The following is a 17,652-nucleotide window of genomic DNA, read 5'->3' as shown; positions in this document are numbered from 1 at the left end:
TTTTTACTGTTAGACTATTTTGGGTGAAATATTGAATTGCAAGTGGGTTAGAATCCCACCCGAGTAATATGTGTGGATTTGTTTTTCAACAGAGCTCGGTAAAGTTAGCTACTGTGTATAGTGTACTAACACACATCAGTGTAAAAAGGGTAAAACAAAAAGTACACTTCAGGATGAGATAGAGCGATTGTCATTGATCCTTTTTCTTTCCCTGCTTTCTGTATTATACGGAATTGTAGATTATTGTTTAAATTATAACGAAGTAGCCTATTGAAAAACAGTGGTTTCGTGAAAGCAAATTGTGAATCATAAAAATCGGCCAAATAATCTTGAGAAAACGAATAAGAAACGATTTATAGAACTTTTTCTCAGCTTGAAGGACTCCCTCCAAAAATGTTTGTCACACACTTTTCGGCCAAAGTGCGCGGCGTTTAATTCGAGAAATTGCATAAATTATAACAATCGCCGAGTGATAACTCATAATGAGAGTGTATCAGGTGAAGATTTCATGACATTCTTGCTCGAACGCAGGAAGGTTTAGGTTGTGAGAACTGCATGATGTCTTCAGATAAAATATTTAAAAAACAGCCTCAAGTTCAAAATCCATTTATAATAGCAAAATAACGTAAAATAAAGATTTTGAGTACAGGAAATTAGAAACTAACCCAAGTTGGATCATTACCTGTTACACAGTTGTTTATTTTAGATTTCATTCATACATAGATTATACTTCTGTCATAGATTATATCTGAGCATTAATTAACCAGGACATATCCATTGCAGTTGATATTAGTCTTATTAGGCCTACTAAGAGAATAAATGATTTCTACCATACCGCCATTTGCTTACAAAGCATTTGCAAGAGGGACAACCCAAATGGAACAATTGTTATGAAATGAGACAGTTGTTGTTAGAGACACTGGACACTATTGGTAATTGTCAAGGACCATGTCTTCTCACTTGGAGTATCTAAACATAATGCATACAATTACAAACCTGTGAAAATTTGAACTTGGTCGTACAAAATGCGAGATAGCTATGAAAGAAAATACCCTTGTCACTCTAAGTTGTGTGCTTCCAGATGCTTGATTTCGAGACCTCAAAATCTAGTTCTGAGGTTTCGAAATCAAATTCGTGGAAAATTACTTCTTTCTCGAAAACTACGTCACTTCAGAGAGAGCCGTTTCTCACAATGTTTTATTCTATCAACCTCTCCTCATTACTAGTTACCAAGTACGGTTTTATGCTAATAACTATTTTGGGTAATTACCAATAGTTTCCACTGCCTTTAAAAATGCGTCGATTTAGTATGGAACCGTATCAAAGATGCTATGTCAGATTTTTGGCCGATTTGACCCACACATTTTAATTTAAAATTCAATAGGTATTTTGATGGGGGTCGAGAAAGTTACAAGCTTTCATTTGAGCCATTGCTCGAAAAAGTCCGCCAATTAATAGTAGCAGTGAAATAAAGTGCCGACAATATATCACGTGACCAATTCTTATGTGTTTTATAAGAAACGTTTTAAATTTATGTCTTGGTTCCTGACCATTGAAAGTAAAAGTTAAACTTTTTTTCGTTAAAGCGGAATACTCTTTGAAATACCATTCACTCAAAAAAAAAAAAATTTTAATGTTTGGGGCCAAAAATCTGACATAGCATCTTTAAGCCCTTTTTAATGTTCGTATATATCTATGTAAACAACTTACAATACCGGATCTTTCACGACAAAGTTGACAAAATAAAATATTGTATTCGATTCAACAAGCCACCGCATTGCTTATAATAACACTGGCACCCACTCTCATTATACGAGTCGGATTTAGAACGGGTTATTTAAAAGGGTATCTTGAGAGTTTTATAAGCGATGCGTTTGTACTTGGAAGTATTACATACTATACTGGTCGTATTGGGTTTAAAGTGACATTCCTTATTATAGGTTTTCTCGGTCAATTTCGGAAAATGAGCAGCCAATTTAACCACCAAGCTATTCTATTTCGCGCAAAATTGAATGCTACTCAAAAGGGTCATTCGATTTCGTTTTGGGATTAGTCAAATGTAATGTTGAGTCATTCGAATTAACAAAATAATCATTCAATTTAACAATTCATCAAAGCAGCATTCAAATTCGTAGACGCTTCTTGAGGCGAGTGTGTCACGAAAAAGAATGACGCCACGCTAAATTGAACAGAGTGCTAAAGGAATTTGACTCGACCCAAAACGAAATTGAACGGCCGAATTCTAAATTTGAAACGCAGTAACAAGTGGAGAGGCAAAACAGCTTAAATTCGAACGCATGGAAATGAAATTGACTGCTCATTTGCCGAATTTGACCGAGAAAACCTATATTTACTTTCTGCAACTATTTTAGCTACCCGATGTCACGATTTTTATACATGTCTCATTTAATCCATTGCATTAAAAGTTAATTCACATTAAATTGTTTTCCATGTTTTCCATTTTTAGGTTTCAAAGTACAGGTTTATTATTTTGGTTTAAAAATTTAAGAGAAACTTAATAAGATGAAGCGATCAGGTGATTTATGAGGAGATGTTTATTACTGCGTACCTTTTTATAATGGTATCCATCTTAATTAAGGTCTAAACTTTCCTTCTAATTTTCATCTCAGTAGTTTTGAGTGAGCGATAATCCGAAAAGTAAAGCCAAATAATTCCTTCTCGGTCCGTAGAGGCCTCATTGAAGTATCTCCCGTTCAAATTGGAGCGGTGGCAGCTACGGTACCACCAGGCTCCGTGGTATCGCTCAGCACAGTTAACACTACTCCAGGGATCGTTATCTCGGTCTTTGGTCGAGAAGGCCTGGTTATTGTGCCATGATAACATGTCTCCTGTAAAATAACACACGTAGCCACTATAGTCACGTGTAAATAAAGGCGATGATGACAGGAGGTAACTTGAAACATTAATTTGTTTTGAACATAACTTAGATGGATAAGGTGTAATAAGAAACAAATTTATCAATTAATGGAACTGGAATATTGGGAGAAGTGGATAAATGTTACACAATCAGGTTCATTTTTAACTGCATTTTGTTTCCTTTTTAAAGCCATTGGACACATTCTGAACAGAACCAAAAATTAAAAGTTCACAGATTTACAAATAACTTACAAAGTTTACAGAAGATACTGGTGAAAGACTTCCCTTGAAATATTATTCCATGAAACGCTTTACTTTTTGAGAAAACATTAAAACACCTATCAATTCTCGATATCAACAATAACGGATTTATTTGAAACACATGTCATGACATGGCGAAACGTGCGGAAACAAGAGTGGGTTTTCCCGTTATTTTCTCCCGACTCCGATGACCGATTGAGCCTAACTTTTCACAGGTTTGTTGTTTTATATATACGTTGTGATACACGAAGTGGCCTTTGGACAATATACTGTTTACCGACGTTGTGCAATTGCTTTAAGTTACAGTTTAATAAGATAGTTCGAAAATTGCTATCGAAAAGGGACTTAAAAGCAACGTTTATACGGTATAATTGTTCTCCTCCAAATTGTGGTTTTCCGATTTTCTGTTAAATGTTTCTAGCGAGTTTAAAATTGCTGAATTCAAGTTATTTGTCGTACATTTTGTCATTTTTTAGTTTCAAGGAATAAACATCATCTTCCTCTTTTTTACTTGGTTTGAGCAGCAAGGGATGCAAAATTCTACCCCTCCTTTTTCCGTCTGGAGTTGAGGAACAAAACATAGACAATTTCCCCTCCACTTTTAAAGGCACTCCAGACACTATTGGTTATTACTCAAAATGACTATTAGAAACCTACTTTAACTAGCATTGGAGAGATGTGAACATTGTGAGAAACGGCTCCCTCTGAAGGAACGTAGTTTTTGAGAAAGAGGTGATTTCTCATTCAACTATTTGAATCACGATGTTTCTTTTCTGTCTTTCATTGACACCTACCAAAAACAATCGGTCACAGCGATGGACACAGAATACCCTTCAATTCAATTCAAAAATGGTTTACTAAAACATGACTCGCAGTTAAAAAACTGAATTGCACATGTCAACATCATAATATGTTTAAAAAATTACATCAAGTAAAAGTTAACAAAGAAAATTACATCAAATAAAAATTATTATTATTTATATACATTGGCAAAAATACATTGGTAAAAAAAACAGTAGGCACAATTATTATACATACACACGTAACTATATTAAAAGGTATTTAACAGACTGACGATTTGAGGAATTGCACTTTGTTTGTAGCGAACTGTTTTACATCTGGGTGGGTCATATTTGTTGGTGTGTCTTAAATTAATCTGACAGTTTCTATGGGGAAGTAGCCAATTTCTACACATGTGATGGGATTCGATTGAGACAGCAAAATCGCTACACAGTTTGTCTCTACGGTTTTCAAGGGTTTCAAGTTTACACACATTTAAAGCTTCCCTATAAGTAGAATAAGTCTTACCAAAAATTATCCGACACACCCTTTTTTGAATACGTTCCAATTTGTTGACCTGCTCTTTAGTCAGATTACCATTGAACAAAGGAACACAGTAGTCTAAAACAGGTCTAACATAACCCTTGTAAATTGCCAGCAGATCATTCACAGGTAGATTATGAGAATATTTTTGTATTACTACGAAGTATCCACTTATAGCATCTTACCTGCGGTTCCCGAGTAGCTTCCCAACGACAGCCTGTAGTTGTCGCTAACATCGGCGATGCTGAACGATTCATACACGGCATATCTGGATTCATCCCGGAAGCTTGTGAGATCTACGCGGAGTTCGTACTCGCCCTGAGCAGTCAGACGGTGCAAGTTGTCGTTACCGAGCCAAGACTCTCCCTCTAGATTCCCAAAGCCCCGGCTGTAGTTGGCAAAGTCCAAATAGAAATCTACACTGCCGTCCTGACGCCGCTGGAAAACCTATCGAAGAAAAATTTACGCACATCGTTTTGAATGGGTGTGTTCACCTAACATTTAAGACTTTACACTTCTAAAAAAGTTGTATTTTGGATGGAAAGTCCTCCATTGTCTTACCGTCCAGCCTCCGCCGTCTGTCTCCATATCACAGTACACATCGAATGGTGCACCGCAGTCCGGCTTTACGGCGTAAACGCCACTGCACGCCCCACCTCTTGCGAGCACGTCGGAACAATCTCTGACTCCTTGTATAAACAAAACAAGATGATGATTTTAGTATAGATGGAAAACAGAATACCAGGACAAGATTGAAATGAGAATCATCTACTATACGCCTCTCTTAATATTTGTGCACGTCATAATTCTTACCCAAAATGAGGCTATGGGCGCACTTCCCCATCACTTGCAGTGGCTGCGCCCATCGCCTCGTTTTGGAATAGCATTGTGACGTACCTAATGCATAAAATATTAAGACAGGCGTATATCCCTCTCTTTAAAGCGTTGGACACTACTGGTAATTACTCAAAATAATCGTTAGCGTAAAACTTACTTGGTAATGAGCAACGGAACGCTGTTGATGGTAGAAAACAGTGTAAGAAACGGCTCCCTCTTAAGTAACGTAGTTTTCGAGAAAGAAGTAATTTCCCACTAACATAATATGTGATTTGAATTTGAGACCTCAGCTGAGGTTTCGAAATTAAGCGTCTGAAAGCATACAGCTTTAGCTTTCGCCAAGCGTCACTATCTTGTGTTGGTACTGCATGCGGTTCATCGCGCCTCGATTGACGTCACGAACAGCGCCCTCTCGGGTCGGGCTAATTTTCAAATTTGTAATTAAAATGGAAACTAATTTTTTTTAACCTTAGTTAATTGTTTATTCATATTCCACTCATCAAACCACATATTTTAGTGACAAACGCTTTATTTTGACAAAATACCACTTCCATGTTCAAAATACTGGTGAGGTAGGGAATGGGGCTAGACCTGTATCGGTTGGTTCTGCACCTGATACAAGGCAAAGAGTCGGAATTCCTAAGGTTATTGTTCCTTGCAGGAGGCAGCCACTCTCTATGTGGTTGAGGAGGCAGAATGTTAAGCACCACACAAATATCTGCAAAAAACACCAAACTTTACAAGAAAAACCGGAGCTGTAACAGCTGTGATGTGGACGCGCTGAAAAACTCTACCAAAATAAAAAAAAAAATAAAAAAAAAACATCTTTCCAACCATAAGCATTTAATAACAAGCGATTATCAACGCTTTTCAAAGATCAACTCGACCGGTCCAAGGCAACGTGTTCGTTTAAGAGATAATGTTGTGTGCTTGTGTCTATTTCTACCTCCATGGTTTAAACACGATTGCAAGCAAACAAAACCTACCATGGATCTTCGTCATAGATACTGACTCCTGGAGCTCTTCCACCTGACGCCCAATGACTCCTATTTCACGTCTTGTGTCTTTTAACTGAAGTGTTGTGTTTCTTAGTGCGACAGTTACCTTTTGTTGGTTGGTAGTTACTGCAACCTGCAACTCACTAACCACACGACGTGTTTCCTCTTGCTCAGAGTTGGCCGCTTCTTGGTTAGTTGATATTGTAACCTGCAACTCACTAACCATACGTCGTGTTTCCTCTTGCTCAGAGGTGACTGTTTCTCGGCTGGTTGATACTGCAGCCTGCAACTCACTAACCATTCGACGTGTTTCCTCTTGCTCAGAGGTGGCTGTTTCTTGGTTGGTTGATATTGCAGCCTGCAACTCACTAACCATTCGACGTGTTTCCTCTTGCTCAGAGGTGGCTGTTTCTTGGTTGGTTGATACTGCAACCTGCAACTCACTAACCATTCGACGTGTTTCTTTTTGCTCAGAGGTAGCTGTTTCTTGGTTGGTCGATATTGCAACCTGCAACTCACTAACCATTCGACGTGTTTCCTCTTGCTCAGAGGTGACTGTTTCTTGGTTGGTTGATATTGCAACCTGCAACTCACTAACCATTCGACGTGTTTCCTCTTGCTCAGAGGTGGCTGTTTCTTGGTTGGTTGATATTGCAGCCTGCAACTCACTAACCATTCGACGTGTTTCCTCTTGCTCAGAGGTAGCTGTTTCTTGGTTGGTTGATATTGCAGCCTGAAACATACCCATCGTACGTCTTGTGTCCTCCAGCTCCGATGAAACAGTTCCATGGTTATCAGTCATTGTTACTTTGAGCTCTTTTACCAGATCTTGTGTGTTTCTGAGTTCATCTTCAAGAATGACTAGGTAGTTTTCTACAATAAGCCTTAACTCGTCTACCTTACTATTTGTATCTACATCACGTGAAACCGTTCTCTGATGTCTGGAAGCTTCAACTTGTAGTTCAACTTGAGCATTCGCAATCAGAATGACCAAGAGCGAACGGATAAACAACCCCATTTTGCTCAATTATAACTGCAACTACAAAACACGACTCCTTTCATTGCTAAATAGGGTAGAAAATGAGTGAGCAACAGCCTATCTGTAGATCATTTTATATTGAACAGATGGTACCCGCATTAAAGTTTGTTTTTCTTCCTGATACGCTGTTAGAGCGACCTGGATTCTTAGGGGAAATAGCCGTTGAACGTTAAAGACACTGGACACTATTGGTTATTGTCAAGACCAGTCTTCTCACACCTCAACATATGCATAAAATGACAAACCTGTGAAAATTTGAGCTCATTACTAGTCGTCGAAGTTGCGAGATAATATGGAAGAAAAAATACACTTGCCACACGAAGTTGTGTGCTTTCAGTTGCTTGATTTCGAGGGCCTCAAAATCTAATTCTGAGGTCTCGAAATCAAACTCGTGGAAATTGACTTTTTTTCTCGGAAACTACGTTACTTCAGAGGGAGCCTTTACTCGCAATGTTTTATACTATCAACAGCTCTCCATTACTCGTTACCAAGTACGGTTTTGTGCTATTAATTACTTTGAGTAATTACCAATAGTGTCCACTGCCTTTAAGAGAGACTGACTCGGGAACTATGTAGGTAGGTCAGAGTTCAGAGAGTGTCGTGTGCACAACTTTCAACCAGACTCGAGGATTGGTTTTGGACTTGGGCCAGACCCACAGTTGTTATAATGACGCGTTGACAACGAACAAGGAAGCACAACTCAGTCTGAACATAACAAGGAAAGATGGCTTAACAAGAGATTGATTGTTTTTACAGCTTTCACTATGGACAATGTGTAGTATAGCGCTTGGCTATGGGTTGGGTCCTGAGTCTCGGCTGAATAAAGGTGGAGAGGACAACGTCTTACTCGGTTAACAGCTGACTCAAGACTGCCTCGTGGCTGGCCCGCTCACACAGTCCAGCCACTGACACGCTTGGGTGACTTTATTATTTGTCAATACGTAATGTCTACAACATGTTTACTACACATCACTAATATTGAGTATCAAACCAACTACAAAAATGTGAATCGTTTTATTATCGCTGATAAAAATATCAACATTTATACTTGACATTTATACTTCTGAATAATGAACACTCTTTAGGAACATTACAGAATTGGTTTTTTGCTAACAAATCAATTGCTGGCAGTGTTAGGAGTATTAGGACTTTATGTTTTCACCATAATACACATAAACCGACAAACCTGTAGAAAATCGGGATCGATCGGCCATCTGGGTCACAAGAAAATAGTGAAAACCCGATTGCAAGTTTTGCATGACATCGGATTAAAATAAGAAGTTAAATCGGTCAGTGAGAGTTTAACTCCAAACAGGAAATGAGTTTTATTTATTCCTCATCAAATAATATGAAATTTCAGACAAAACTATTTAAAGTGATGTTTACTGTCATCGTCATTAGACCGTGTAAGTTTTACGTAAATCTGTGATCTTCACGATGTTTGTTTCTTACCAATTCTGTAACGTTCCTTTAACTGATCTAATTTTACTGTAAAAACTTGAACTATGCAAACTAATATGTGTATTTTAAAAAGCAAATATTCATATATGCGTATTATAAAAAGTAAAAGCTTTAATGTATAAAAATGTCTCTGATTTCACAGCTGCAATGTTTTCCCACAACAAAATGTGAGTTGAAAAACACTTGGGACCACTATAAATGTACAACAAAGACTCCAAAAGATTATTTATCTAACATGCAGATTTTGTGTTATAAAACCCAAATTGCCAAAGTAATAATACCCATTACCATAGTAACACCTTTAAAACAAGGGACATACAATACAAGAACAAAGGTTTAATTCAGATGCAAAACAAAAAATGTGCAAAATAATTGGTTACGAAACAACAAACATTAGAAACTAAACAAAGTTTGACAATGTGCAGGGGCCTATACGATCTAAACGTTCACTTTTGAGTTTGAAGAAAATTGAGTTTCTGTAATCATACATTTTTTGTACGAGTAAAGGTCGATGCAATGTTGTTTTTGTTGGACCCTATTCGTAATAACTCAAAACAATTGCTAGCATAAAAACTTGGTTGGAGAGCTGTTGATATTATACAACATTGTGAGAAACGTAGTTTTTGAGAAAGAGGTACTAGCCTAAATGTCCCACTTAAAATACTTCAGCTGAAGCCTTTTTATTATCCATCTGTAAGCCCACAAAGTTGTGCAACATGGGAGGTTTTCTTTTATTATTCTCTAGGCACATTCGATGACCAATTGAGCAAAAGAAATCACAGATTTATTATTATTTTAAAAAATATTTGGATAACACCAAGTGAGGGCTACTGGTGTTTGACAATTTCCAAAGGTGTCCAGTGCCTTTAATAGGAACGCGTTGCCTTGGATCGGACGAGTTGGTCTATAACAAAGCGGTTGTAACAGTTTTTTTATAAAATGCATATGGTTTGAAAGATGTTTTAAAAGTAGAATACAATGATCCACACAAATTTGCCTCGAAGTTGCACGGTTTTCCTTTTACTGTGCGAACTAACGCGGTCGGTCATTTATGGGAATACAAAAATTGACTCCCATAAATGGCACACCGTGTTAGTCGACGAGGTTATGAAAGGAAAACCGTGCAATTTCAAGGCATGGTTGTGTGGATCATTGTATTCTACTTTTACAACATCTTTCTACCCCCATATGCATTTTATAACAAACGGTTACAAACGCTATTTAAAGACCAACTCGACCGATCCAAGGCAACGTGTTCCTTTAAGTTAACAACTATTGTGTAAACTCAATGCAGTCTATATAAAGAGAGACAAAGGGGAAAACAAATCCAAATTGTTAAACGTTTAATTTCGACACATTGTTGTCCACAGGAAAGAGGAAAGGTTGGCACAAGGTGTGAAACCGACTTTCTTTGACTATATGGGCTCAATGTCATAGAGCCGTTTAAGCACACAACATAGCTAAGCACGCAAAATAGCTAAGCACACCAATAAGCACAGCTTTTGCTTACAATAACTTTAGGTTACCAGCCAAACTACCATGTAACATGTACAATTTGTGACTGGAATCCTGCTTAGTTTTGCTTAGCAGAAACATGATAAGCAAAGATCTCTGCTTAAGCAGCTCTATGAAATTGGGCCATGGTCTACACTTTAACCACGCCAAACGTAAATACATCCCCCTTTAAAACATAAATTGTTTACATTATTGTTATGCGAAGTAACGAGTAAATGGTAGGCACTAATTCTAGTAGATTAAATTCTTTACATCAATGTGTGAAACCGACTTGATTGATGCTTTAAATTTTTGGTGGCGGATACTGCCCGGGATGCTGTTGCATTGCCATTGGCGTTTGGTTATAGCCCGGTGGTGGCCCCCCGAGTTGCTGAGGGTAGACCCCTAGTTGATGTTGTTGTTGTTGTTGTTGGTTGCCAGGGGGCACTACAACTGTTGTGGTTGTTCTGGGTGCGTTGTTCTTGCAACAAAGGTGGTAACACAGGCAACCGCAACAAACAGCCAGGAGAACAACCCCGGCGATGCACCCAACAACGACAGCGACTATAATCCCAATGCTCCAGCCGATAATGTTATTAACGATGTCCTCTGAAAAACGAACATCAACATATTATTTGTTATTAATATTTTTATTGTTCAGTAGAGCATGTTCAGAGTCACCAACAAACACCAGGGCCCAACAAACTTTGGTTTAACGTCTATGATTACAAATCGCACAATTCGTAATGCAGTAACTAGACGACAATACTTATTGCCTATAGTCATTTTAATTGTAAAACTAGCGGTTAGCTTTAATAAGGATTCGAACTCTTAAAGACACTGGATACCTTTACCTTTTGTAATTGTCATAGACCAGTCTTCTCACTTGGTGTATCTCAACATATGCATAAAATAATAAATGAAAGAAAAGACACCCTTGTCACACAAGTGGTGTGCTTTCAGATGCCTTGAATTCGAGACCTCGGCTCAATTCAAATATTTTGGTCTGAAAAATTACTTCTTTCTCAAAAACTACGTTACTTCAGAGGGAGCGGTTTCTCACAATGTTTTATTATCAACAGCTCTGTATTGATCGTTTCAAAGTAAGGTGTTGTGCTAATAAATGTTTTAGTAATTACCCATAGTGTCCAGTACCTTTAAGTTTGGAGTCTAGACAGAGTTACATACGTTAATTTAACCAGATGTTTGCACTATTTTGGTATTGTCACCAACTCGGTTCCATTTTATGCTGTCTGCTTCCTTCCCCATGCATAGATTTCCTTTTGAACAAGTTAATTTATTTTGCAAATGGTTCGCTGAATTTAACGGGTGGCTGTGCCAAAAATGGGACTTCCTATATCCTTTTGAATTGAAAATAATATGATGAATCACCTCATGTTCGACCCTAGACTTTATTTCAAGTCTGAGATCGCTGTTATTGCTCTGCATCAGCCACGAAAAACGTCCCACGCATCTCGCGCAATGACCGAGTCTAAACAAGAGAGGGCGCTACATCAGGCAATAATATGACTCGGAGCCACAATCCCAGACTTAGAACCAAGTCTAGCTCGACTCTAGAATTAGTAAAGTGATCTTCTCATGTAGATAGAAAGATCAAAACGTGAGGTCGTGAACAATATTTTGCGTATGAATAATATACAAGCTTTGGTTTGGAAGCAGCTGGACACAGCCTTAGGACCTAATGATATTTTCCAATTGAAATGAAGTCAGAACTAAACTAGCTTGCTTGTAACATCAAACAAAATGTATTTACAAAAACAAATTGAAATTGATGCCTGAATTGATTTGTAGAAAAGGTCTTTTAACTAAAGGCCATCGAAATTTAAGTTTAGTTACTCGGTTCCTATTAACATGATGTCTCAGCTCTGAAGATTTTCAGTGTAACTTTTTTTTTGCTTTTGTCTTCTCCCGATCCCCAAAGTGCCAACAAAACGTCTCCAATGGTTAAAATGTAATCTTTTAAAATGTTTTTTTTTTTCCACCACGAAAATGTGGGGGCCATTTTCCGAGTAGAATGAATCACGATCTCTATTAACCTACTAATTTTCTTCCTGCGATGCGAAGCATCTAAACATAGTATTTATCTTGTAAAAGTGTCAAGAACAGGAGTCGAACCCACACTCTGGTGTCCTTGCCCTATACTCTCATCTCATCAGGCAGCCATCATTGATTTGGGCTCTATGTAAGACTCCACACTACTCAAGTGGTTCAACAGATTAGTGCGATGGCAAATACTAATTCTAAGAATAAACTAATAATAACGATAACTTGCAGGTTTGCAATAACTCTTTTAGTTTTTTGAGGGAGTGTTGGCTCTCAGAAGAGTTTGGTCTGGAAGTTTCGAACACTTAGTCTACTCTGCTCGTCTTTAAGAGAAAGGCCACAGGGGAATATTAGTTCTGTTTTTAGTTTCTGTTTTATATTATTGTCAGCATCACCACGAAGTGCAAACAACCGTGTCCTCCCCTGTGTTCAAAAACAACCAAGATTTTTACATACCGTGCTGTACACAGACGATCTTGTTAAAATTTTAACTATTCTTTAACTAAAGAGCAAACGCTTGATGGCGCACTTTATAAAATAATCGTTTGGTTACAAAAACAAAAGGATTAAAAAGTATTCGAATTACCGTAGTTCTCATCACTCGAGTCCCCACAGTTGTCGTAAAGGTCGTTCTGTAGACTGCTGTCAATACATCGGCCATTGTCGCATTCGAAATCACCTGACCCACAGACACCTGTACACAAAACAGACAAAAGTCACATAATGCGTCTTTTGTTGCTATATTATTATTAAAAAGTTGCATCCCCTTAAGGTGACCCCCTGGCTGCCGCTTCCCAGGTTGTATCGTAAATTGGGTGTGATCCCTGGCTACACGGCAGTTAACGGTTGTATGGCTTCTGACTGGCACCCTCGAACAAAGATATTGACGAAATGGGGCTAGGTATCTCAACGGTAGAGCGCCTGCATGTTGATGACCGGAGGTCGTTGATTCGAGTCCCGCTCTAGTCAATTTGTCTTTGTTCATGCCCAAAGTAATAATTATTACAATGCCTTTCTGGGGCCTGGAGCTCTTCCTTAAAACGCATGCAATTGTTGAGATAGAGGCCCCCTCTTGTACTCATCAATAATTCTCAAGATTGTGTGTCTCTTTGTGAAAACGATGACGCAAGAATTAAGAGAAACAATATTCGTCTAAAATCAATGCTGTGAAACATAAATCCGTTTATTTTTACACACAAACTTGACCCGTCTAATTTTGATGAAAACAAATCACAGATATACTGCGACAAGTCGAATGATGAACTTTAAAAAAATCTATTTTTATATTAAAAGCACTGGGCACTATTGTTAACTTAAAATAATTGTTAGCATAAAGACGTACTTGCTAACGTAGTTTTTGTTTTAAGAGGAAGATTCTCACTCACTTAAGAACAAAATAATTCAGCTGAAGCATTTTATTATGCATATGAAAGCACACAAAGTACCTATTGCTAACAAGTGTGTTTTTCTTTCATTATTCTCTTGCAAATTCGATTTCCAATTGAGCCCAAATTTTCACAGGTTTGTTAATATGCTTAGGTTGGGATACACCAAGTGAGAATATACTGGCCTTTGACATTCACCAAACGTGTTACTGTTAGGTGCCTTTACACACAAAAAAAACATACCTGTTTTGAAAGACGTCAATGTAATGTAAAACCCACGACCTAAAGGAGAGTAGAAGTTGTCCCCGGTTTTGAAGCGAAGGGTGAGTGAATTCTGTGAAGACGCATAGGCTGATGACGATGCTGTGTACCCACAGACTGTGGCCAACTTGTTCAAAATGAGATTCGGTCCATCGTAGATTTCAAGGAAGTCCGTATCGCAAGACCCGTCAGTTTCGACATAGTCAAAAGTAACGAGGAGTCTCCGTATAAAGGATGTCTGTATGGTAACAGTGCAGTCCTGGTTGGAGTCATAAAAATATGATGATTGGGAGTCGATCTCTGCACTGCCGCCAGCGTTGATGGTGATTGTTTGACCACAGTTATCCGAGAAGTAATAATCTGAAGTTATAAAAGACGAAACACAGGATTGTAAAAGTGGTGGTTGGTTTTAAAGGCACTGTCGTCTATTTCACCAGTAACTCTTCTAAACTTAGAATTTATTGGGACTTAGGACGAGTTGAGTTTCGTATTCATTAACTTTGTGACGCATTGAACCTATCCTAAGTTAGGACGAGTTACTCGTTCTAGTTAAAACTATTCCCAGCGTTTCTTGAGATCTGCTGCTGGACACATTATTTTGGTAGTTACACAAAATGATTGTAGCATACAAATTTACCTAGCAGCGAGCAAAGGAGAGCTGTTGATAGTATAAAACATTGTGAGACACGGCTCCCTCTATATAGTTTTTGAGAATGGGGTAAGTTCCAACTCAAATAAAAACAAAAAGACTTCATCAGGGCCTGTTATAATGCATCTGAAAGCACAAAAAGTTTAGCAACAATGGTGTTTTTTCTTCTTTCACTATTCTCTTGCAACTTCGATGACCAAATGAGCCCAAATATTATCCACACAACGGTTTGGGGTTTTTTTACGCTAGAGATACACCAATTGAGGATGCTGGTCTTTGACAACTACCAATAGTGTACCCTGCTTGTAAGACACTGGACACTATTGGTTGTTGCCAAAGACCAGTCTTTTCACTTGGTGTATCTCAACATAATGCATTAAAAAAAAACTGTGAAATTTTGATCTCAATTGGTCGTCGAAGTTGCGAGGTAATAATGGAAGAAAATACACCCTTGTCACACGAAGTTGTTGGCTTTCAGATGCTTGGTTTCGGGACCTCAAAATCTAAATCTGAGGTCTCGAAATCAAATTCGTGGAAAATTACTTCTTTCTCGACAACTACGTTACTTCAGAGGGAGCCGTATCTTACAATGATTTATACTATCAACAGCTCTCAACTGCTTATTACGAACGAAACTTTTTATGCTAAAAATTATTTTCAGTAATTACCAATGTGTCCAGTGCCTTTAACCACTGAGCCATATGGTTGATAAAGCGAACAGAAAACCATACAAAATTTGTAATTTCAGGCTTAGTTCCGCATAATATTAGCCAATAATAACAAACCATCAACTCAACGCATAGGCCTATGTAAAACAATGGGCACATTTACTGTTTGGCATACACACACAGCTGCTGCTGTAGACTTGATTCAAGTCCCATTCTCGTGTGAGAGGTCCCTAAGCATATCACCCCCAAATTATAAAACGTAGCATACACAGTACGGTGCACGCTCTCCGTCAAAATGTGGTCCCGCCGCATGCGGAAAAGGTTGGGGAATGCAGAGAATCACAAAACACATATAGTTTCCTGGGGATGGCACGGGATTGTTACTTGAGTCAAGTCTACTGCTGCTGGCGTACGGCATTGAAACAAGAGCGTGGCAATCACTGAACACAAATACATGTATTCATAGTAAATACAGTTGGATTTGAATATTTCTGGTTACAAAAAAATGGAACAAATTAGTCATTAAGTGGAATGGAGGGGGTACAAGAGACCACTTCCAATTATGCCTTCTGTATAATACCTCGAAGAGTAAGGCCGTATCCGGGTGGGCGGCTACATGCTGCGGCTACGACCGTTACTAAGTGTGTTGCCAAGGACTTTCTATTCTTCAACGCATGATGATGCGGAAATCTAATCGTAGCTAACCGTAGCCGCTCATTCTGAAACGGCCCAATGCTCGCGCAAAAAAATGACGGACAATAGGGTGTCAGGCACATTTTGTACAATTTGTTTACGTTAAAAATATTGTTCAAGTTGCACGTAGGCCAACACCCATCCTAGCCTGGCGGCATTCACTTTGGTATTTCTGTGTACAGAATTAGGGGAAGGGTCCTTGATCAAGGGCTATCTCCAAACCCTACACTGTTTATGATACTCAACGGCAATAGGTTTTTTTTATTGAATGGAAGAAATAGTCGCTGCTGCGTCAAAGAACCCAGTGCACGTATCGTAGGTGGTGTCGCTAGGTTTACTGCGCCACAGTACCTTGTAAAAATACGAACTATTATGGTGCTATGAAGGAATATGTCTTAACTTCAATATGTAGCTTCACAAACCTTACAGGAAACAACACTGGGCGGTAGGATGCGCCCATAATTATTATTGGTGTGGTAAAAGCACTATACAGGAACCGAGTATTATTAATTATTATTTAAAAAAAAAAACGACTTCAAAACACAGAGAAAAGGCAATGACGGGATTGAAGACTTTACATGAATGAAAATGTTCAATTTATTATTTCTATTCATTTATTTGATTTTCATCCAAGCCCTACAATATAATTCATTGTCAGTGCGAATTTGATTGAATGAAGTAGTTCATATATTGGCCACGTTTATATCACTGCATAGACTAACATTTTTATTTTAGTTAAATAAGCGTTGTTGCTTGTAAAAGTTGTTTTGTTCCTATTCGTACGTCATCTGTCTGTTCGTTTATCTTGTCCTATGGATCTGTCCACAGGCTGATTACCACAAGCGATCGGCTTATCAAATTAGCCTCCATACTGTTCGAAGTTTTCTTTGACTGTAAAAACCTTACACTACATATGCTGTTTTATGCATTCTGTAATGCTGCATGTGTTTTGACAGTATGGAAATAAGTGTGAATTGAATTGGAGATTGACTTCTAAACACTAAGAAACGGCAATAACAAGATTGAAGACTATACATAAATGGAAATATTCCATTTTTTAACCCATGTTTTTTTTTATATACACGCAATGACCCAGAATATCCAATACTATTATTGTTACTATTATTAGGGTCCAGGGTGTGGCAAAAGTTTAAAAAAAATATTTATGTATATATTGTCGTCATCGCAGTGATGTGCCCTCCCTGCAGTCCCCGCCAACAAATGGCATAGTTCCTTATATGACCAGTTTTGACTACAATGTATACATGTATACACAGATAAAGATACAAATATAATTATACAGAAAATAAAAGACTGAATTGGCTGAATTATCGCTCGACATCGTCCATTCCAAATCTTCTGCAAAAACGAAACAATCTATTTTTTAATTTCTTACCAGTTGCCATGGCCCGCTCAATCTGGACCACCAATAGAATCCCCACACACAGAAGACAGAGCTTTACTTTCGACGCCATCATAATATTGTATCCTCCAGAAAAAAAAGTAAGATTGTAAATTTGAGTGTGGTTGTTTTTCTTCAGCCAGTCGCAATAGTAAATGATTCGTAAGCACCGCGGTGCTGGTTTGACTAGAGATCAAGTTTGACCCCCAGCTAGACCAGCATGCACCTCATTCAAAACAT

At 38.2% G+C, this 17,652-nt stretch overlaps 2 protein-coding genes across 2 annotated transcripts; both read right to left on the bottom strand.

Moving 5' to 3' along the window:
* Positions 1–394: 394 nt before the first annotated feature.
* On the bottom strand, positions 395–7,351 carry LOC139935372 (uncharacterized). Its single transcript, XM_071929920.1, has 4 exons — positions 6,285–7,351; positions 5,023–5,150; positions 4,647–4,908; positions 395–2,849 (listed from the first exon to the last, which is right to left on the bottom strand). The coding sequence occupies exons 1-4, from the start codon at positions 7,312–7,314 to the stop codon at positions 2,602–2,604; spliced, it is 1,668 nt and encodes a 555-aa protein (XP_071786021.1). The 5' UTR covers positions 7,315–7,351; the 3' UTR covers positions 395–2,601.
* Positions 7,352–8,187: 836 nt separating this feature from the next.
* On the bottom strand, positions 8,188–17,620 carry LOC139934749 (uncharacterized). The gene is made up of 4 exons (XM_071929142.1): positions 17,407–17,620; positions 13,983–14,360; positions 12,941–13,048; positions 8,188–10,899 (listed from the first exon to the last, which is right to left on the bottom strand). Exons 1-4 carry the CDS (start codon positions 17,486–17,488, stop codon positions 10,595–10,597), a joined length of 873 nt encoding a protein of 290 aa, XP_071785243.1. The 5' UTR covers positions 17,489–17,620; the 3' UTR covers positions 8,188–10,594.
* Positions 17,621–17,652: the final 32 nt, after the last annotated feature.

Source organism: Asterias amurensis, chromosome 3 (assembly GCF_032118995.1).
Source record: "Asterias amurensis chromosome 3, ASM3211899v1".
Taxonomy (NCBI): domain Eukaryota; kingdom Metazoa; phylum Echinodermata; class Asteroidea; order Forcipulatida; family Asteriidae; genus Asterias; species Asterias amurensis.
This window is presented reverse-complemented; position numbering and strand designations above follow the sequence as displayed.

Excerpts from the sequence above, each read along its gene's own strand:
- LOC139935372 (XM_071929920.1), bottom strand. The coding sequence starts at position 7,314 with ATGGGGTTGTTTATCCGTTCGCTCTTGGTCATTCTGATTGCGAATGCT. Across the intron at positions 5,151-6,284 it reads ATCTATGACGAAGATCCATG|GAGTCAGAGATTGTTCCGAC; the intron begins GTAGGTTTTGTT and ends TGTTTATACAAG. Across the intron at positions 2,850-4,646 it reads AAGCTACTCGGGAACCGCAG|GAGACATGTTATCATGGCAC; the intron begins GTAAGATGCTAT and ends GTTATTTTACAG.
- LOC139934749 (XM_071929142.1), bottom strand. The coding sequence starts at position 17,488 with ATGATGGCGTCGAAAGTAAAGCTCTGTCTTCTGTGTGTGGGGATTCTA. Across the intron at positions 14,361-17,406 it reads TGAGCGGGCCATGGCAACTG|ATTATTACTTCTCGGATAAC; the intron begins GTAAGAAATTAA and ends TTATAACTTCAG. Across the intron at positions 13,049-13,982 it reads ATTGACGTCTTTCAAAACAG|GTGTCTGTGGGTCAGGTGAT; the intron begins GTATGTTTTTTT and ends TTTTGTGTACAG.